Raw genomic sequence first — 22,251 nt, 5'->3', positions numbered from 1 at the left:
ATCTCATCTCAATCTCCCCTCTTGCAGCTTAAAAGGCATCTTCTTGGCATTTTTAAGGCATCCTTGTGCTACAAATGATCTTTCCTCTAATATTTTTTTTCCGGTAATAAACTCCTCCCAAATTTAGAGCACTTTAACCCTGTTTATTGATAATTCTCAGCTCTGATTTTCTTTCATGTTGTTCTTTTTTCTTTTAACATGAAAATAAGTTAACATAATGTGAAAGTTTTTGAATTATTAATTGAAAGCAGAAACTGGACATTAAGAGGAAATTCTCAAATACTAAATGTATATTCAATACTTCTACATGTTTTAGCACTTCCCTTTTCTACTTACTTGTAAATAAAACAGGGTTATAAACCACAATATATTTTATTTATTACTATTCCTTTATTATGCTTTTATATAGATTTTTAGAAGCAGCAACCTTGAACTCCAACGCTTCTGGATTTATGCTTGCAAAGACTTTGGCATTGACATCGTGGAAAGCCTGGGAAACACTTCTGTAGCTGATAGCGTCTTAATTGGACACCTTGGGCAAAAGGTAAGCTCTGCAGGAGTTATTTCAGTGTCTCTTGATTCACACAGGAACCCTTATAACAGGAATTTTGAGGAACAAGAGAGTAACCTGAAGAATAGCCCCTGCTCCGTGGCAGCTTGGGGAAAGCTTGGATTTTGAATAGACTATGAGTAGAGAGAAAGGCCTAGGTGCAGGGTCAGGGCACTGAATTGTTTGCTCAGTCCTCGAGCTCCTTCCGCTCCTTGGGAGGCTGATGCCTTTAGCAGCAGCACCTGTAAGGAATATTGATCTGGTGATGAAGCAGGGAAACTTGGAGTGTCAGCACCGCTCTTCCAGCCAGGTAGAACCAAGGGGTTTGTAGCTTCTGTTGGCAGCAGCAGAAGACAACCAGCATTTGCTCAGCTGGATCCTGAATCATTTTTCAGGTACTCTGTTCATAGCAGCTGGTGGAGAAACTGGAGATAATGTTCTGCAGGAAAAGTCAGCAGTTTTTCCAAAAATATTTTTATTTCCCTATGGCAGTTTTGAAGGTATTTTGTAAAAAAAATTGAAACAAGGATTCTGATTTTTCTATTTGAATTTGGAACTATGATGAGATTCTGTGTTATAGTGAATATATATGTATATTTTTAATAAAATGACATTTGAAAGTAAAAACAAAATCACACTTCTGTTCAACATTTGAGCTGGAGAGTTTTGGTAAGACAAGTATTAATTCTTTTCCTACTTATGATTTTTTTTCCAAGATTGACATGGTCTCAGAAAACCTTTGGAATCTTACAGAACCTGAGCTTTAGAGGAAAATAATAATTTTTGCTTAAATAAGCTTTTCTAACATAAATTCCTGTACTGTTTTTGCTGTACTAAACAGACATCGTTTAACCACACACAACTGGGTTTAGTTTAGTGAGTTGAGAATAATGCGGGGGGAGACAACAGGTTTGATTTCTGGCCTAGTCAACGTTTTGGTTTCCTCTGCTCTCTTCTAACATCACTGGTCCACTAGGAACAGAGAATGCACTACTCACTTTCTTGAGAATGAGAAGTGGCGTCAAGATGTAACACTTTTATTTATGCACTAAATATGATTTCTTCGATTATTTCTTTAGGCAGCTGGACAAAGTCCTTTGGGTGCTACTGGGATGTTAACAGATTAATAACATGGATACCAACAGGATTTTAGTTACAGCTGGCCACAGCTTCTTGTTCATTAGTTTGAGGATTTTGTTGCTTTACTCAGTTATGTGCAGGTTTTTTTATTAAATTAATTTTCTCTCTGACTGACAGAAAAATAGTTTTAAATGCATTTTCATTAGACGCTCACAGAAATAAATCTCTGTAGTGGGTCTATTTAAAGTATGCAGCTCAGATTTAAACGTGGCCTCACCACTCCCACCTTGCAGCATCCCAAAAGCACGAGGAGTTTCTCTTGGACACCAAAGGGTGGATGTCTTTGTTTTTGCTTTGCATGGAAGGACTCCGATGTTGTACTTGTTAAGAGATTTAGAGGTGCTCAGCTGTGCCTTGTTTCTTGCAGTACCCCAGGGGGGTGATTATCTTTGATTATCTCATGATAAGAGCTTCCTTGTCATAATTTAGATCTTAATTTATGTAATTCTCCCTTTAATAATGATGTCTCTTTAATATCAATTAAAACTTTATGACATTAATTTAATGGGAACCTTGGATATTCCTCTCTACTAGCCCTTCCAGTTTTTGAAAGAGGTGTTTTAAAACAAGATTATTTTCTGGAAATATCAAGTCATTTCAAAATTTGGGCTTTGGTCAATTATAACACTAGTGGCAAGGCAAGATCCAGGCCCCGTGAAGGGCAAGGGAAGGACTTTCATTATTTTCCTATAGATTCAACAAGCCTCTTCCATACTTTTAAAAAGCAATTCATTGCCTTTGTGGAACAAGTTGAGGAAAAGCATTTCTTCCTGAAAAGGCAAGAGGTGTGAGACAGATGATACCCACTGAAGAGGATTTATCATTTCACATCCTTCTTCCATTTAATGTTTATGTAAACAAAAAAACAAGCAAGTGCAAGCAAAAAACCTGCAAAGTCCTTCTGACCGATTTGTTACTCCAGAAGCCAGGGATTTCTGTTCACCAGTGACCTGGAAGAAGATGGCCCAGGAGCCCATCACCCCAGGTGTTTTGGCTTCAGAGTTAAAAAGATGATGGAGCTGCTCTCTTAATGAGACTGGGGTTGTTTAGCCTGGAGAAGAGGAGGCTGAGGGGAGACCTCATTGCTCTCTACAACTACCTGAAAGGAGGTTGTAGAGAGGAGGGTGCTGGCCTCTTCTTCCAAGTGACAGGGGACAGGACGAGAGGGAATGGCCTCAAGCTCCACCAGGGGAGATTTAGGCTGGACATTAGGAAAAAATTTTTCACAGAAAGGGTCATTGGGCACTGGCAGAGGCTGCCCAGGGAGGGGGTTGATTCCCCTTCCCTGGAGGTGTTTAAGGGACGGGTGGATGAGGTGCTGAGGGACATGGTTTAGTGATTGATGGGAATGGTTGGACTCAATGATCCGGTGGGTCTCTTCCAACCTGGTTATTCTATGATTCTGTGAAGATAGCACCATTTCTTTGAAGTGATGAACTATTTATAGAAGTCCATTTCATTCTACATTTTCAATCAAAGAGGATATTTTCACAGTGCATGGCTTTCTCATTGGATTGTCTACTACAGCTTTTGAGATTTGCTCTACAAAAGCGTTTATTAGCCTCAGAAATAGCATCACCTGTTCCTGCCAGGCCTTTCCCCTCCAGGCTACTCACTAGTTCTGAGTAAGTCCTTCTTCCTGGCCTGTCTCTGACAGAACTGGCAGCGGGATGTACACCTCCTCTGTTCCGTCGCCTCCCTGACCACACTAGTCTGTCCATTGTCTTTCCCCTCTCTCCTGGGGTTTTCTCTTCCTTTTCACATCTTATGTTTTCTCCTGTCTCTCACTGATGCATTTAACTTCTTGTTGTTCTGGTGAACCCTGAAGTCAATCAGAGCTCTGAAGAGTCTAGTTCAAGTGCTTTCCCCATCCCCACTCACACAAAGGGCTCTAGTGTCAGCAGTCAGGTTTTTCTTAGAAGGTAAATTAGGAAGATCAGCTTTGTAGAGTAGGGAACAAGACAAGGTAAAGTGAAAGGGGCTGTAAATAAACCTGCTGCCTGTGCCTTCAGAGTGGATTCTTTCTCCTCAAGGAACGTGCAGTTTCCTTTCCTTTCAAATGTCCAACCCTTACACGACACAACGACCCAGGCAGAGCAAACAAGGCATCCCTGCACTGAATGCAAGACTATCACACACTGCAAGTGGGGAATTAAACAGACACTACTGGCCAAATTTTGCAAAGCAGCAGCTTAGATCTGTCCTTCCAACAGCACCTATTGCCCCACAACCCTGTGGGCGAGTGCAGTCACAGCCTGGCATCCCAGCTGCTGCATCCTGGGCTCATGAGGCTTGGGGATTCACACGGTGATGTTTCTGTTTCCCACTGCTCTTCATCTCTTCATTGTAGGATGGGACTTGTATGTCAGCAGGACTGAAAACTCCCAAAAGATACCAACTACTTATCTCCAACACAACTTTCAGGAACTTTGATGTGAACACTTGCACAGCAATCAGGACCTGTTCTGGCTGTTTCCAAGGACAAGGTGAGTCTGATTTGGCAGGGTTTCCACGGTCCTTGACTTCCTCACATTTCAGATCCAGGCACTCAGGAATTCATAGCTTCCAAAGACAACGGCTGATAGATATTTCAGTTGAATTTTGCAAAAAAACCCTGCTGTATAGCAATGAAGAGTGCTGGCCCCAGTCCTGCCTCTGTGATCTTACTCTGCTTGTATCAAAAGCTTGGTTTTGGGGAATTTGCTCTAAATAGTTTTCAAAAGTGTCGCTCTGTGGGACAGAAGAACACTAGCTCTTCCCACGTGCAGAAGGAAGGGCGTGACACGGTGGTATGTAGGTGCGTATGTAGGAGGGCTGGTGTGCAGCTCGGATGAACTGAGAAAATCCCTGAGCTGGGATTGTAGTGAATTATGGACCAGCCTGTGGCACACAATACTCTCCCTCTTCAGTGTGTGTGTTTTGCTGCCGGTGCTGCTGGGCTGAATAGACCTTTTGGGGGTTCTTCTTTGCAAGGGCTGAAGCTGCAGGTTCTGTCCAGACAATCTCCCTTACAAACAGCGTCGTCATTTAGTCGAAGCCACACACTGCATGTATTTCTAAGAGAAAGGTAGCCTTCGTTTTGCAGTGATTGAATTTCCTCAGTAGAGAGGTTTTTTTATACCCCAGCTTGTTACTGCTTCTTCAGTTTAGGAGGTGAAATTTCAAGTGTGATGATTTCTGTAATAGCTATGACACTTCCTTGCAGAATTTCACCAAGCTCCTGTCTCAGGCCAGCCTAAACCTTAGGTGAATTTGCCTAAGATAATGTGTATGCTAAGCATCATTTTGAGCTTTGAAGAGGTACCCAAAGGCTCTTTGCAGAATATTCCGACTGCAATTACCTCTTAAATATATTTGTATATAAATGTATACTGCTCTACAATAACACAACAGAGTAAAAGACTTCAGGAGGTGAGATCAAAGGACAGGAGGAATAGTCAAATCTGACTCGGAGAGGCTGTAACAGTCAAGCAGTAACCAAATGTGGTGTGTGAGCGTTCCCGCCAAAGCTGACTTGTTATGGTTTTGGGGGGTGATGATTTTCTGACACTTCTGGAAATATGGATGTGTTCAGAAACTTCCTGTGCTCTAGCCCATGTGAATATTCGCCCCTCTTGCAGCTATCTGCATTACAGTAATGAAAAGATCCTCCAGCCACGCTTCTCAGCCAAGGCTTTGTTATGCCAGGTGCTGTGCAGATCCACAGGAGTGTATTTAAACCCCTCTGAGCAGTCCTTATCTCTAGAGCATTTATCTTATGCACAAGGCAGAAGGGATCTGTACAAATCACTGTCAGTGGGACTTGTGAAGAAGCATTTGGAGCCACTGAGGAGGTGCTGGCAGGGCCAGGAGCGGCACCTGAGCCAGAGGAGTCTCTAACCACAAGTCCTGTCAAAATGAGACTGCTGGACAGGTAGGACCTGGCCAGAGCATGGCAGTGGCAATCACTACAACCATCTCTATTTATTTATTTATGTACTTTCTGGTATCTCCCTTTCTTGTTGACTCAGCAGGCATTTTTCCAAAGCAGAGGTGAAGTAAAGTTAATCTCTTTTTCTCCAGAGATGTCTTCAGGCCTAGTATTTGAAGAGGTCAGTGTTCATTTCTGAAATGCTTGCTTGTTTCCCCCAGGTGGTTTTACAGTGAGAGCTGAAAGTCTGACCTTCATCAACTCACCTTTCCAAGTGTCCTTCCCCTTTCCTCACTCTGCCGTCCTTGAGGATCTCGACGGCTCTGTCACAGGGCAGAAAGGAAGTAAACTCCTCCCTTCCACAGACATCCTTGGGGTATCTTGCACAGCCAGTGCCAACTTCAGTCAAGCTTCTGGCACCAGTGTTTGTGGCCCGGACCTTGTTTTCCACCGTATGTCTCTTCATTTGTAAGTAATCATTTCACTTCTGATAAAACAGCGTGGATGTTGGTTGTTAAGTTTTATGTTGAGGGAGCTGCAGGGTCTGAATACAGTCCCAAGACTTCTGTCTCTCTGCTGGGTCCTAAACTAGGTCAAGAGCCTAAGCAGTGGCATCCATTGGTCCACATTGTTGTCCATACAGTCTCTGGCACTGTTTTTTCTGGCTACTTGTTCTTGCCCAGACAGTTTTCAGGCACAGTTTGAGACAGTTCTTAGATGGAAATGAAAACAGTTGTTTATTGTCTTAATCGTGATAGAGGAGCACAAAGCATAAATGAACAAATTGCTCTATAGGTGGAAGGGACTGCAGTAAAACTGATGTAGCTCTCAAAACTTATTCAGCAATCAAAAATTACCCTTAAGATTTGGCAGATGAGCCAGAAATTCAATGAGTCAATTCAAATTGGGTTGAAGATACATAAACTTGGATATTGTGCTGAAGTACATGTGTGGTCACCATGTAGACACTGGCAATGTGTCTCATATCAGCTGATAGAAACCTTTGTTCTTGATTCGATTGCCTGTGGAGAGAAGTCTAGTGTCACTTGGAATATCCTATGATGTAGCCCTTGGCTTGTTACTCTGTGGTAGAAGGGCACTGTGTCAGATCTGGCATCTCATACCGAAGTTTTTGATTGCTCAGGACATTTTAAGCAGCACTAGATGCCTTTGTTTCTTTGACCTTTGTCTTAGGGGCTGGTTAGCTGAACTGTCCTTCAGGTTTCAACTGACTGTACTTACTTTGACGCTAGTAACTGTAGTGCTCACCTAATGCATATTTAAGTACCAGTAGGCATTTAAGTATCTCAGCACTAAATGGAATTATGATTTTCCTCTACCCATCTTCCACACTGGTTTTAAGGAAAATAAGGCTTATGCAAACACTTGTGCATCTGTACATGTACATATATACGTAAGTGCAGTCTATTTCTCTTCTTGACTTAGTTTTGAACCCATTCCAGTTTCAGCTGCTTGTACTGTTAAAGGCTCATAATGGTCCCTGACATGTTTTTGGCCCAAGAAATCCATAGACACAATTTAGAGGTCAGCACAACCCAAGGAACCGTTTCCAGCAGGGCAATTTAGATGTCCCCATGCTGTTTTGAAGGCTGAAGGTGTTTGATTGTATGGATATGACCAGGCCATGCCAGCTGGCCTCAAGGCCAGTGGGCAGGTCCCAGCACCAGTTAGCTTGTCAGAAGAGGTGTAGCTGCAGGTCTGTGTCTGAGCACTCACACACTCTATGAGTTGATGAGATGTGGGTTTGTTGGAGATCTGTCTATCCATGTGGATATAACCATGTCTTACGATGTGAGTTACATGTCCTTTTTGCTGGTATCTCTTCACACTCCTAGTAAATTGAGTCCACTTAAGTTTGCAATAGGAAGCCACTTTTGATTTTGTTTTTATTTTCAGTTTCTAGAGGGATAGAAAATTAATTCATAGAGTTCAGCTTCGTAGTGTCGCTGCCTCATATTCCACCTTTGTAATAACCAAGTCCTAGGATACAGCCAGGTCTTTCTCATCAGTTTTGATGGTCATACAGCTCCCAGCTCACTTCCCTTGCTACCCATGCCTCTCCAAGCTGGACGTGTTCCTGCCCTGGAGCAGCTGGCAGCTAAAGGAATCCAGTGGGGAAATACTGTTCAGCAAGGTACAGCCGCCACTCCTGTTACCCAGGGAGTATACATCCTAACTTCTGGCACAAAAAGGAAGGAGGTGGAAAAGGCTTTTAGTGATCTAAGTGCCACTCCTGCTTTTCTTCCCGTGTTCATCTTCCCTTCCCAGTGCCTCGCTCAACATTTCACTTTCTTTTTGAAACACAAGGCTAGACCATTATCCACTTTTTGCTGTTTCAGGTTAGTAGTACACAGGCATAAATCCTGAAGTGCTCTGTCAGAGGGCTATTAATAATTCATGTCTGTCTTATAATTTATGTTCTAGAAGGAGCTAAAAAAGCACCCTTCACAAATGGTAAAAAAATAATCACATGTTCCATTGAAGGGAAAACTGTAAGACTTTCAGCTACCTGAACGCTTTGCATACAATCACTGTTTCTTCTAACGAAAACAAGTCTGCAATAAATTAAGGGTTGGGAATAATTTTGATTTAAGAAAAAGTTTACTGGATAGAAGACAAAATACAGCTGTGCCAAGTGCCTTTCTGGACCAGCTGACTCTGAGGTCTTAAGCAAACTGCTTCCCTTTCTAGCCTGGGTTACCTTTGACTCTATGGACTGCCAGCTCTTCCGATCAGTGCTGTGTGGCTGAATAAACCTTCCCACAATGTTGCCTGCAGTGTAATTTGAATCATTTTGGATACTGCCACAAGGTAGATGTTACTAATTCATGATGGCTAATGCATTCAATACACCTGATTCCTCTTTACATGAAAAGGTGTTTAAGGAGTAAGTACAAATGGGAGTCCACCTGCAATGTTGCTGTTGAATGCTGGAAATGTTTGAGCCCTGAACTAAACTTTGCCTTCCCGGTAAATTCATTAAGAGTTTTAGATGAGTTAGATCAATGGCTGGGCACTTCTCAATCAGTATTTTATTTCAAGTAAGTCCCCTTGCTTTTCTTTCTTTATTATTCATCTATAGGGCATCAACTTCCATCAAAGATTCTTGGCAGCTGGAGTAGCAGAGGCCAGCTGTTACCCTGTCCTCTGGAGGACTATGGACTTAACAGCATAACCTAAGAGACCATGAACGTCCTCTCTGTGCTGCTTCCATATTCTCTCTCCTGAGTAACTCCTACCAGCCAGATCACCGTCACGTTAAGTTGAAAGACTGTCAGAATGGAGCAAGTAAGAGTGGTGGATCAGGAAGGTTTTGGTCACACAGACAGAGCTCCAGGCTGGACCTGCTAGAGGAGCAGGTTGGGAAAGGAAAGGAGCTGGAGGGGGTTAAGGATGAAAGTCAATTAATAAAATATCCTCAGCATGAGCAGAGAATGAGGGGGTGGAGGAAGAAAAAGAAAAGGTGAATTTTGTCCAGATGTTTTTGAAGAGTGTTTGCAATAAAAAGTGAATCATTGAGGATTAATAAAAAAAAAAAAATTAACTAGGAGCAATTGGCAGAGGTTGAGCAGAGAGAATAAAGGTAGGTGGGTGACAGGAAGAATTTCCTGACAGTGAAGGCTCTTGGATTCCTCTAATCTCAGTAAAAAGATGAAAGTACTTTTGCTTGGCTTTCTTCAGTTTCTGAAGAACAAAGAATTAAAAATTGCTCTGGAAGTAATCCATCTGTTGTGCTCTACCAGGCCCTGGAGCGTGAGACCTGTCAGATTTGCAACTTGCAGTTCCTAGTTGTATTTACCACTCATGTCCCTGTAGTCCATAGAAGAGGGGTGCTATCAAAACCAGAGGTCAGAAACAGATTTCAAGCAGTGTTTAAAGGCTCTGAGCCCAAGCCTTAGACATTGAACCCACATTTGCTGATCGTCAGGCCAAAATGGCTTGAGTGTCTCCTCATTTTGATAGGAAGTCATGCTGCACAAAGAGAAGGTTTCAGGTAGTAGCCGTAGTCTCTTCTCCCAAGTGACAGGCAATAGGATGAGAGGAAATGGCCTTAAGTTATGCCAGGGGAGGTTCAGATTGGACATTAGGAATCATTTCTTCTCAGAAAGGGTTCTCAGGCCGTGGCAGAGGCTGCACAGGGAGGTGGTGGAGTCCCCATTCCTGGAGGAGTTTAAAAGAGAGGTGGATGAAGTACTCAGGGATCTGGTTCAGTAGTGGGCAGGTGCACTTGGACTCAGTGATCTCAAAGGTCTTTTCAAAACAAGTGATTCTATGATTCTGCAACTCTGTGTGTCTCTATCTCTGTGTTGTTTAATTTACCAGAGGACTTCTATTGACATTCTTCCCCACCCCCCAAAGTAAGTTTGAGGAAAAAAAACATGTTTTGTTAGAGAGAAACCTTATCAACCCTTTTCTTAGAGAAAAGTGTTTGTTGTGTTTGTGTTTGATAGGAATGGTTGGACTCGATGATCCGGTGGGTCTCTTCCAACCTAGTTATTCTATGATTCTGTGAAAACAGATGTATTGAGCATTTCTTGACTCTGTCCCGAACTGCTTCACTCAACAGCTTCCAGGGCAACAGGGATCCGTTTCCAAGCTTGTATTGCTGCAACGGAAGTCTTCTTCACAAGGTCCAGTTGAAAGTTAAACTGATGTGTCACTTAAGCACTCTTTAAAGAGGGGTTTTATGTCTTTTAAAAATGTAATTGAAGCTTATAAAGGTCTTTATAAATTTATATGCGAGAAAGTTATTGAGTAGTCTGAAGAACAGCTTATGCCATGGCACAGCACAGCATGGCTGCAGGCAAGATACGGCTGCTCCAAATGCCACTGCTACCCATTTTATCATGAAAATATGAGTCTCTATTAATATTAAAACAAATTTTCATTAAAAAATTGTCATAACATGATTAAGTGACTTTAAAAGTTTCTTCACATTATGCATAATTTTTACAAGAGGAGAGCATTAGAATAATCGGCAGCCAGGCAGCACCTTGCAGCAAAGGGAACTCCAAACACTTTGTGACTAAGCACACCAGAATGAAGTTTACTTCCTGTTCCCATGCATTCACTTTATTCTTCTAATTGCACGAGCCTGGGACTTGTTCAGCACCAGTCTCGTAGTTCAAGCCTTTTATTGCTTCCCTCTTCTCCAGTCTGCTGCAGAGGAAAAGATTAACTTTCTTCTTTATAGCCTTAATTCTTAAATCTGGTCTAATATCCTCTCCTGTAGTGCACGCATTCAGTTGCTGCAAACCCAGCCACTGCTGATGGGTAAGTGTGAAACAAATAGCATACCCCCTGCCTCCATGTCTTTGAGTCTTGAAGAGAGTTCAAATGGTTACTCTAGTTTTGCGTTTCCTTTGATATTTACTTACTGTGGTGCCTTCAGATGAACATCCACCTGCTGTGAAACATCCTTACAAGCACATTTCTGTCACTGTGTACATGCTTGGTTGCTCTCTGGTCGTGCATCCTCCCTGTGTACATGACTGTATTCACACGCAGGGCAGCTTACGCGCTCACTTGGCCTCATAACCGAGGCCTCTCCAAGCTCCTGAGATAAAACATGGAAGGCAAATATTAAATCAGTGGCTCTTGGTGGTTCAGTTAACCAACACTTCAGCTAAACATCAGAGGTTCTGGTCTCATTGTCCTGTATTTCTGGCATCTGGCTCATCCCACCAAAGCAGCCAAGAGAAATCTGGTTCCCAGTGTTGGACTCGATGATCCTTGTGGATCCTTTCGAGCTCTATGACCCTTTTCCATTTACTGTGCAGCCTGGGGTATTGGCAGCAAAGGCAGTTCTTGCTCGTAAGTGTGCAAGACAAGGCACCAAGCCTTCCCTGTCAGCTTAAGTGTGGTCTGGGATGTTTCTGGGTGCAGGGAGATGTATTTGGCATTAAGGCAACATTTTCTAGCCCTGTGCTTTCTTTGCTTGCAAGGAAAGTCTGTAAACTGGTTGGATACTTCTTGTGGGCTGGACAGGTCCAAGCCAGGTATGGCAGCGGGGACTCAGTGTCATAACTGATGGATTATTACCCCATAGGTTGTATTGATTGGTACAGGACTGCAAGTGGGCAATCCAGGGCAGTAAAACCACGCCCAGAGAACCCCAGTCCAGATTTTCAGATCCACCTCTGCGTGCACAGGACTAGTGGAGCGATGAGTTGTTCCTCACCAGATCTTTGTTGTGCTTACATTGCGGAGATGTTTGAACTGTTCACTTACCAGCCACCTTCCAATTCATAGTTTGTATCTGGTTTTAGTTTTCCTTAAAATACCAGCCTGTAGACTATAGGAGCTGGGGAGGCGATTGAAGAACAGAGAGGTGTTACAAAACCAGGAGTAGCAAACTCAAAATCTACCTTAAATGAAGCCATCCCACCCTGTCAGTCACAACCCTCTCTGTTCCTGCACCTTTTCAGATGATCCTGACATCATCTCGATGCTTCTTTTAATTCAAATTCAGAAAATGTGTCCCATTGTTGCTACTCAGGAGAAGGGACAAAGATATAGTTATTTTCAAAAAGATCCATGCATGCAAAAGTTCGCTGGTGGTGAGGTCTCATGATACAAGGCAGATTTGAATCATGTCCTGAAAACAGATGAAAATTCTTAATTCTTGGCAATTAAAATAAAATGAACTGGTTTTGGGTCCAGTGTCAAAACTGCAAAAGTGTTTGGCATGGTCATAATTTGGAATTAACCTCCATTTGGCCAACAATAAATTGGACTGTTGATATAAACACTTGGTGTCCCATTTGAAGTTTGATGCTCTCTTATTTCCTGTTCTAGGAAACAAATAACCATAATGGTTTATTACACAAATGCATAAACCAGAAAGCATTTAGAGCTAAACACAGTGTCTGCCTTCATACACACAGATATAGACCCTTAGGACAAGTAAGTTAATGGTAAACATAAACAAGAGAGTTAATATTTGTTCTACTTGATGTTGTTGATTGGTTTAACAAATCCTTTGTGGGCCATCTATGTTGAGCAGTTCTGCACAATGCGCTGGAGCTAAATTACATAACAGTTTATACAATCGCAATTGGTAAATTGTGGCTCAGACAGTAAAGCCCTATCTGTAATCCTGCCATATTTCTAAAGCAAATTGCTCCTTAATTGAAACCTGCTTCAATATAAAAATACAGCCTTTTCAATGAGACATCCTTTTTTTTTTCCCCTTACAGTTTGTAAAGGCTTCCAGCAGTTTAAAGTGAGGGTTAATTTTGCATTAAGACCATTGCCTCCTAGTTTCTTTCAAATAAAGCCAGAGGAAGTTCAGGGGAAGGCTCTTTCCTCTGATAATGAAGCTCTCCATGTTAATGAAGCATGCAGGCTCCCTCGGATCCTCTGAATTAGAAATACCCGTGTGTGTGCATGCTACTCTGCTTCATTAGCATTAAGGGGAGGTAGATTGGTGGCTATTTAGGGCACAGTGGAATCACTGGCTATTTAGGGCACATGGAAATGGTGCTAATTGTGGCTGGCAATTCCATTAGTAGGGTGCTTCCATTCTGGTGTCTGTTTGGCATCTAGGTGAAAAAAACCAAGCCTACTGACATTCTTTCAAGGGGAATGCAGTCTCGGGCTTATTGCTGCCTTGCACCAGTTAACTTCTACACTGAGCTGCAAAGTTTTTCAGGCTCCCCAAATGCTGAGCTTGTGCTGGCACTCTGTCAGGAGTAGGATCTGTGTTTGTAGGGGAGAGCAACTCAAGCAAGGGATGGAAAAGGCAAGGACACAGCATTCTAGGTTGAGAAAACCCCAGATATTTCAGGTCATAAGACAACTCCTGCTCCCTTTCCTTCCTGGGGCATGAACAAACTTCCACGTGAAGGTTTGTGAGTCCAGACTATCATGGTTTGAAACCATACAAAGCCTTCCTCTTCAGAAAGGCATTTTTCAAAGCAAAAATTCTGCAGTGAAGACTCCCTGTCTCTCTGTCTTAAGACTGAGAACAATTAACCAGAAAAGAAAGATGGCAGTGTCTAAAGCAATCAAAAGTCTATCCTATCTTTGAAGTCCGGGGAGAGAGGAATTGGGACTTGTCTGTTATAAATAGGCATACAGGGAAAATTATATTAAGCTTAACTGTAGCCATTGGGAAGTTTGCTGTCTAGTTAAAAATATTTCTTTGGGGGTGCCTCTGTAATCTTTCATCAAGACTGGTATCCAACCAGGCTGGATCCACACTTAATTCCTTGGCCAATGAATTCACACGGCTGGGGTGGAACTGCCACCTGACTTTCTAACAGCTCAGCTGGGTGACTCCCTGTATCCCAGCAGGATTGCCCCTTCCTGGATTTCTTCTGTGTCTTTAAAACTCCTTGAAATTACTAGGGAGAAGTCCCTGAGAAAAGCAGTCTGAGCTGCCTCATCAGGGTCCTCCAGCAGTGAAGAGTAAAATGAGTAAAAGCAAAACTGCGTGGATTTACACTGCACGGAGGGTGGCTCTGAGGCTCCATCCCTTGCTGCATCTTTGTGCACCTTTGTAGCTCAGTAAGGCAATCCCTGGTGTGCAGGGGAGTTTAATGTTGCACCACGTGTGTGGTCTGCTGCTGCTGCTGGGAATCTTCTCCTGAATACCTGCACAGGTGCTAATGACTGTGGCAATAATGTGCTTGTTGTCATTTACTTGCTTAATTAGCAGCCTAATATCCTGGTCCAGTTAATGCCCATAAGAGGAGGTTTATTAGTAGTACAAAAGCTGTTTAAGCCTTATAAACTCCTTCCACTCAGGTTCATTGGTCTGCCAATATCTTCTGGTTGAGTGATTCTCTGCTGATTCACACTGCTCCTGTTTGCCATTGCTGTTTCTCAGCTGAATGTTTCTGGGTAACCAGAAAGTCCTTTGCCAAAGTGACAGCCACCAAAATAACCAGACCAACCAGAACTAATTTTAAATTAAAAAAACCCCAAACCTGCAGGCAGCCCTCCCCCAGGATGGCTCCTATTGTAATTATATATTGTCTCTAAAGCTGCAAGCGGAAAAAAACCCTAAAATTGCAGATACGAGCAGGCAGATTGCAGGGTGATACACGTTTTAGCATGGTGTGCCTTAGGTAAGCAAGCCATTGCCACTCTGGAGGGCTGGGCAAAATGCTAAGATGTCTGTTTGTAGGCTAATACTCTTGTATTTAGAATTACAATTTTAGATATGCTTTATAGAGGGCTTTTTTTAAGCTTAGTTTCAGCTCAAATGCCAAAACTAAGTGGACTAAAGGTGAAACTGCCCATTTGCCTTGATCTTGCAGCAGCTCCTGATGCACGCATAAATCTGCTGCATTCATCTTTATAGCAGGATGGTGGCCCCAGGGTACCTGGCAAGCCAGCAATGCCTCTCCCCAGCTGAGAATTAGATCTGCACTCCTGGAACGTGGATCCCTAGCAATTCCCTAGGTGTAATATGAAGAATGCAAGAAGCAGGAAAAAAAAATGTGAGTTGCAGTTGTGCAGCTGCAGCCTCAATTTCCTTCTAAGCATGTCTAGTGCTGGCAGGGCCAGGGATGGAAGATGCTGGTGGTGATAGCCAAGTCTCTTGCTAGAATTTTGGATACTTTATCAGAGCTCCTCCTGTATCTTTAGTGGCAAAGAAAACTCTGCACCAATCCCTTTGCAAGCCAACTAGGATCATGCTCAGGATGAGGAAGAATCTCTGCTGGTTGCTGCTGAGAAGAGTGCCACAATAGAGCAAATCAAATTCTCAGAAAGCTTAGGCAGACTGTGCATGAGTGTGCTCTAGTGGGACAGGGAGCAGGCTCTTAGGCTTAAGATTTATTCTTCCTGATTCTTGATATCAAAATGCAGTTTCTAATGTTTAAGTCTTGTCACCCAAATTCATTCAGGTCATGGAAAAACAGCAGCTCTAGAGAATGTTTTAACCCACCTCACATTTGACATTCTGTGGAGGACCCTGATGCTCCTTGTTGCCTCTAGAAGGAGAGGAAACCTTCCCAGTCTCATTCAGATGTGAAGCAATAACACAGTGTAGCGAGACAGAATATGGTTTCAACTATGGTTTCCATCAGTTGTTGCGGGTAAGCAAGATGTTGAGAACTGGAGGTAAGATCTTAGTTTGGAAGAAGTGGCTTGTCGTGAAATGTCCCTGATCGATCAGATGTGGAGAAACAGTGGATGTTCAATGTTTGAACATCAGAAGGACTAGCTCCATTGCAGCCTTAACTTCACGTAGTTTGTTGCCTTCAGCAAAGCAGTTCTGAAAGCAGAGTATCCTGTATCTCTGGACTTTACCCACAGCCTTCCACCTTGGGGAAACTGGCAATCCTAGCAGAAAGAGGCTATTCTGGACAGAGGTTCAGGTTATCAGTATTGGTTTAACATTCTTTGATAAAAGTCTATGTACAGGAGAAAGATGGATTCTGCTCCTGGAGAGGAAGTTAAGGTGGGTTGTTACACCTCTCCCAGCTTCCCTGTGTTATTTTCTATTTTTAGTGGAGAAAGGTCTCCAGATGCTTTAAATTTAAAGGGTTTATGCCCACTCATGATATCATTGCCACTGTAGATCTGTTCGGTGAGTTTTTTCTCTGCATAGATTGGACACAAATTAGAAGTGCAAAGTTCTAGTCCAAACACGGTGTGAGTTTTTGTGTGGATGCTCAGAGATCCTGCAGCATGAGAAACTCACTTGCTTTGTGAAGGTTTTCAGCATTGCAACATCTCCTGCTTTGTACTGCATGACAATCAGGGCGCAGAGCAGTTTTTTAAGTTGCACAGGATTTTTGCACTTTCAGCGTTTTGAATGTTCAAATATAAGTGAGCAATCGGGAAACTCTATCAAGTTTCACGAACGTGAGGCTCTTGAGTCTGGTGGCTGTGGGAGCAGTGCAGGAGCTGGTACTTTGGCTGTTGCTATTGCTATGCTACGCTACAAACTTTGCTCCTCTGTGCTTTTATTCCTCCACCCTTTGTCTCTCTTTCTCTTTTTATGGCACTTCAGGTAGGCATCATTTCTTACCCTATTCATAAAGAATTACATAAATGCAGTCACATACTGGAAAAGCCAGCATATGCTGCTGTAATTCAAATAAAAACAGAACTGTAAAGGTTACAAAATGACAGAGTTCAGAGAAAAAATGTGATTATGTTTTCTTCCTCTAGAAAAGAGGCTCCAGACATTCCATATAATTTAACTGTGACAGACAGTAGGAATAAGACAACGACAGTCAATTACGTCCCCGATAATTTATCAAACCTGTACAGCTGGATGGTTCTCCTCTTGGATAAGGAGACTTACACATTGACATTTGACAACCCTTTGGTCAGCAAACAGCTCCAGGTAACACAGGAATTTATAATTTCGGAATTGTATTTGGAAGACATAATTGTGCTTTCATCTTTCTGGCTGATTGGAGGGAGGGAAAAAAGCGTTAAGTGCACTGAGAAAACCTCTATTTATTTATAGGCAGGGCTTACGTATGATGACCTAGTCCTTGAAGCTCTCAGTAGGAACTTGGAGCAGGAAGATGTTTTTGGACATCTTAGATGAAAGTTCAGTGTGGTTCTTAGGAATCAACAAAATTTATAGTGCATTAAGACATACCGAGGCATGGCTTTCAGAAGGTGTTGTTCCTCTATAACTTTTAAAGGTGATGAGGCGAGTTGATTTTGTCTACATTCACCATCACCTTCTGCTTAACTTTACATGTCTCTTCCATGTTTCCAATACACATCTTTCCAGAGAATATGTTGCATGTGAGGAGCACTGTCCTCTATCACTTTATACTGCACTCCGCGGAGCTCTAATCTCAGGCACGGGCATGCTTATTTTGTTCCCTCTTCTCTAGTATTCAGTGACATTTAGCAACTTCATGACTGGGAATTACTTGCTGGTGGAACACAACGATCTTCCTGCCCATCCTGAGGTTGTGGTGACCTGTGGGACAAGGACTGGAGAGCCACTTCAGTTGCTGCCTTCATACGGTCAGCACAGAGGCTGTGACTGGTATCTCGACAGCAGGCTGAGGAAGCTGACCTATCTGGGTGAGTGCAGTTGAGGGTTGTAACATATCTTTTTGTTCCAGATTGGTGACAGAGCTGGTGTCTTTGTAATTTAAACCTCTGACCTACGTAAGGTCTTAAACACAAGGTTGTGTTTCAATGGCGTACCGATAGGTGAGAGGTCCTTCAATATGATCAATAAAATAGGTAGATAGAGGCACATCATGTCTGTCTCTATTCTATCTGGTGCCTGATCTGTCAGCAAAAGGAATGTGTCATAAATAATGGGTGATGTGACATAATTTGAATTGGTATTTTGGAGAGGAAAAGGCACTAAATTCCGCTGATGACCTCTGTTGTCAGCTGGTCCCATATCGCATGTATCATTAATAAATCAAGTGCAAACTGCCTAGACTGAGCCTGTGGAAGGCAACAGGATTACTGAGCAAGGATTTCTCCTGTGTAAGCTTTCAAAGGTGCCATAGTTCTTTACATTGGAGTATGCTGGCTTTGTATACTAGATCATGAAGTGCAGTGGTCACTGTCTTAAGAAATTCAGAAGTTTACTGATATTTATTGAGACTGTCAATAACTTCCAGCTTCATTTATTCATTTACATTTGGGACATTTTCTTTTTCCCATTCTCAGGCAAACCATTTTGTGATGATCTAAGTTCTATATGTAAAAAGCAAGGAAATGATTGTTGCCATTCTTAATACTAGTAGAACCTACAATCACAAAAGCGTTTCAGTACCTTTGAGAAGAATAGCTTATCCTTTATGATTGTCATACAGGGAAGCTGAAGTATAAATATGCTGATTTTCACAGTAACAAAGAATTTTATCATCCATCTAATTTTAATTTTAATTAATTTCTTTTGATGTGTATCAATGAGATGGCATGCAAATGGCTTTCTCACGTAGGACCTGTTTAAGAATGAGCAACTAAAACAATCAGTGGGACAGCTGAGAGGAAAATGGGGCAGGAGTGAGAGCAGGCAATCCACTGATCTTTGTCTGACTGCAAGGAAAATCATAGAGAATATATTTGAGGAGAAGTGGGGAAGACCATGTCTTAACCTCAGTCCGAGGATCACACTTGCTGCATCCACCTCTGGCCCTGCAGCCAGCTGGCATTGCACAGACTGTGTCCATACAGCTTAACTTTTTATCTCTCAAAACAGTCTGGATGCACCCAGGCTTCAAATTGGGAAAGATCCCCACCCCATGCTAACTCCCAAACTGCAAAGATCTCCATTTGGGAGAGTGTGTTAGTCTGTGTCAAAGATGTGCCAGGAACTCATCTGGCATTATAACTATGTAGATATTGGGGTCCAGCTCTTCATTCCGTGTCCCAGCACTATTTAGAAACAGTATAGGTATAAATATAGATTGGCTAGTATAAATGCAGCTGTTGAGTCTCAGTCCAGCCCAGGATCATTCTGGGAATCTACTGAAAGCAGAAATACAGGGTTTATATTATTTCGGTGTACTGGCAGTGTGAATTTGTTCTTTCAATAGGAAAGTCAGCTGTTAACCATTTGGATATCCTGACCTGCACTTCAATACACAGGGCAGCATGGTAAAGCTCAGAAGTTGACACCTATTTCTTGGCCTTGTGCTGTTGTGGGAAATACAGGAGGTGGTGAACTGGGGCAGTGATCTGGCCAATATATATCACTCTCACATTGTGGATACTTTATTGTCCTTTTCCTGTCTTCCTTTCTTCTTGATTTTTCAATATGAAGAGCTGCTTGTTGTTTCTCATTTTAATGCAGAGAGAAACAATCATGTAGAGTACACAAGGGGAAATGTACGAAAACACCTAAGATATAATTCATGCTATGAGCATTTTCAGCAAGGACTTTTATAGCAGTGAGATCGATAATTCAGCATTGGGTACCTAGTATCTAAAGCTGTTTGTAAGGTAAGAGCCTGAAACAAGGTGAGCAGATCCCTAGCCCTAGTGTGCCATTTCAGTTCTCTTCCAATCTCTGCTGTGCAGGCTGAGAGGGTGAGGATAATTAGCCGTCAGAGCAGACTCATGGCATGTGGTGGACTTGCCATCACTCAGGGTCCTTAGATGATGCTCGGCTGTCTTTTCAGAGAAATATGCTCCAGCTCTGTGAGAAGCTATTAGAAACCTCATGGGGCGAGATTCATGCTCCATAGGAGGTCAGAGAAGGCTGCCACAATAGTCCCTTCTGGTCTTAAAACCCCACCGATCCATGCACCAACCCAGAGAGGACAGTACTTCAACGTCTGGTCTTCAGAACACGTTGCTGCCTAGCTCTGCAGGCTGCTTTTTATTTTTTTATTTACATTTAACTGTATGAAATAATTAGACGACTAATTAATCCCGTTTACAAGCTTTGTCGGATTCTTCAGCTGTCAGTCATGCCCGAGCCCGGGGCCGGCATTGAGTCTCAGCTCCCTTCTTCATCTGACTTGGTCTCCATGGCTACAGGCTGCATCTGCTGACACCCCACTCTCTATTTACTGCTTAATTAAGAATTTCACGCTCAGCCCTTATCTGCTGCTAAGAACAAGAACACACTGTTAAGAAACTCCAAATTTAGGCTGCTGCACAAGGAAAGCCTTTCTTGTCGTCCTGACTGCGCGGAGCCTCTTTAACTACCCTCTTGGCAACTGCATTGCCACCCTTCAATCAAAAATCATTAAATGGAGCAGAGATAATGAGCATGTAGCATATCAAAAGGAGGATGTTTGCTCGGGCTAAGGAGGAAAAGCTGTAAGGGCCTATAAGCAGCCGCCACTTCAAAGGGAGCAGGGGCTGATAAAGAGTCATTTGTTCCTGTTTGACTTATGTAAAAGGTCTGGTATGTCCAAGTCCCGTCTCGCAGACGCGGGTCCCCCCTCTCGCTGCTCGTGTGTCAGCAGTCGGGCAGCTGGGTGCAAACTGCATCAGCCCAAGCATAAAATCACTTGACTCCACACTGACAATGCCCACTTGTAGGGGGTGGCAGAGGGAGGGCTGGGGGACAATGGGAAGACAATTATTGCAGCTGCTCAGGAGGGCCATAATTCTTCCTGCAGAAAGTAGCCGGCTCTTCCAGGGCGGAGGGGGAAGCTCGAGCGTATTAGTCATCCTCCGACTTTTGGAAGGACTTGGCCGTGCCAGTGGGGTTTCGACAGCTGCTGGTGTACCGCCTCTTTCCAATAATTGTACATTCTGGCAGGGGTCAACTTACTTTTGACCCTCTACCTTTGTGCCCATCAAAAAGCCTTTTAGGGCAAACTGTGGGGAAGTAGCAGGGGTGCATTACATCCAAAATTAACGTCAGTAAATACGGATCAGATGCCGGCTCATTCACAAGCAGGCTCCTGAATTCACACAGCCTTTTGCTCAGGCCTGCATGGGGGAAAAAAGGAGGGGAAGGGGAGAGAAGCCCCCATGACTGAGAAGATATTGTTATTCAAATGAAGCGGGCAGCTGAATGAAGCCACCTTGGCCAGCAGTTTGCATCGTTAGGCTTCCTCCATGCCCCCTTCCACCCAAAATCGCTTGGCGTCACGCAAGGGTTTGTTTATCTTTGGGGGAGAAATAAAGGTCTGTCTAACACAAAAGGCAAGAGAATATACCGTATGGAGGGAATTAAAGGAGTTAAGTCGCCATGATGCTTTGCACGCTTGCAGTTTTGTAAATTAGACCTCGGCATGGGACAACAAAGGTGACGATGAAGGGGGATGAACAGTTGTAATGGAGAGCGCTTCTGCTATGTGGGCACCTATTCAATGATCCTGGTAAAAAAAGTATTCAATTCTACCTCTGTACATGAAACCCTGTGAACCAGCCTATGAGTCCCTTTGGAAATAATCTGTTCAGACAATTTTACAGGAATTGGCATTGAAGGACAGATAAACCCATGTTCCTGCTGGATGCTTGGTGAAAGGAAGGTGAGAAAGCTTGGAGCATCCCATGCCAGTCATTTCTACATTGCATCTTTGCTCTCAGATTGTTCAGTCTTTGTAGCATCATCCTGGTTTTCTCTGGAGCACCCTGTGTCTTGAGAGAGGTATCCCTCAAAGCTCTGTGATGGGCATTGCAGCTGGCATGTGGCTGGCTGAAGCTGGTGTGCCTCAACCATGTTTCAGGAGAGTGGTCCTAACTGGAACAGACCATGCTGAATCAAAAAACCCTTATTGAAACAGGGGAGGTGGAAAGAAGTATCACACTGGGACATCTGGGATATTTTTAGGAGAAATATCCTGTGTAAATTACGATAATAACGTTATAAGCTTTTTAAGTCTGTTACAAATATGAGCATATGGTGCCACAGCATGGCACTGCTCCTTGGTTAAGGTCTCTGGGCATTTCTGGAACTGGCTGAAAACTAGAGAGACGTTTCATTTCTGTTCCCTTGTTTAAAGCATTTTCTTTTGGAATGAGACAGAGCGTTGGCTTGCTCAGTCTCCTGATTTCTCTTGCCTTTTTTTCTCAAATTGAAGTGCTTGATGTAAGCATTATTTAAAACATCACCGAAAGGATTATCAAACTTTTTATTTACCCTAAATACATTTTTCAGTAGACACAACATTTATGGAGACATTATCCTGCTGACTTTGCTCAAGCTACTCATGTGTGAGCTATTAAGAGGGCCTGAGGCTCAACCTCATATTACTGCTGTGTAAGAAGCAGG

The 22,251-nt window shown here is 43.0% G+C and overlaps 1 protein-coding gene across 1 annotated transcript in view; it reads left to right on the top strand.

Annotated features, from left to right (window-relative positions):
- Positions 1–22,251, top strand: part of PKHD1 (PKHD1 ciliary IPT domain containing fibrocystin/polyductin) — a 244,371-nt gene that overhangs the window by 125,203 nt on the left and 96,917 nt on the right. The window contains exons 44-48 of the mRNA XM_069850843.1: positions 410–544; positions 4,041–4,176; positions 5,822–6,068; positions 16,752–16,929; positions 17,438–17,633. Of these exons, the coding sequence (XP_069706944.1) occupies positions 410–544; positions 4,041–4,176; positions 5,822–6,068; positions 16,752–16,929; positions 17,438–17,633 (892 nt within the window). The remainder of the gene's footprint in view (positions 1–409; positions 545–4,040; positions 4,177–5,821; positions 6,069–16,751; positions 16,930–17,437; positions 17,634–22,251) is intronic.

This window comes from Phaenicophaeus curvirostris, chromosome 2 (genome assembly GCF_032191515.1).
Source record: "Phaenicophaeus curvirostris isolate KB17595 chromosome 2, BPBGC_Pcur_1.0, whole genome shotgun sequence".
NCBI classification, from domain to species: Eukaryota; Metazoa; Chordata; class Aves; order Cuculiformes; family Cuculidae; genus Phaenicophaeus; species Phaenicophaeus curvirostris.
Note: the sequence above shows the minus strand (reverse complement) of the source record. Positions and strands in the feature narration are given on the sequence as shown.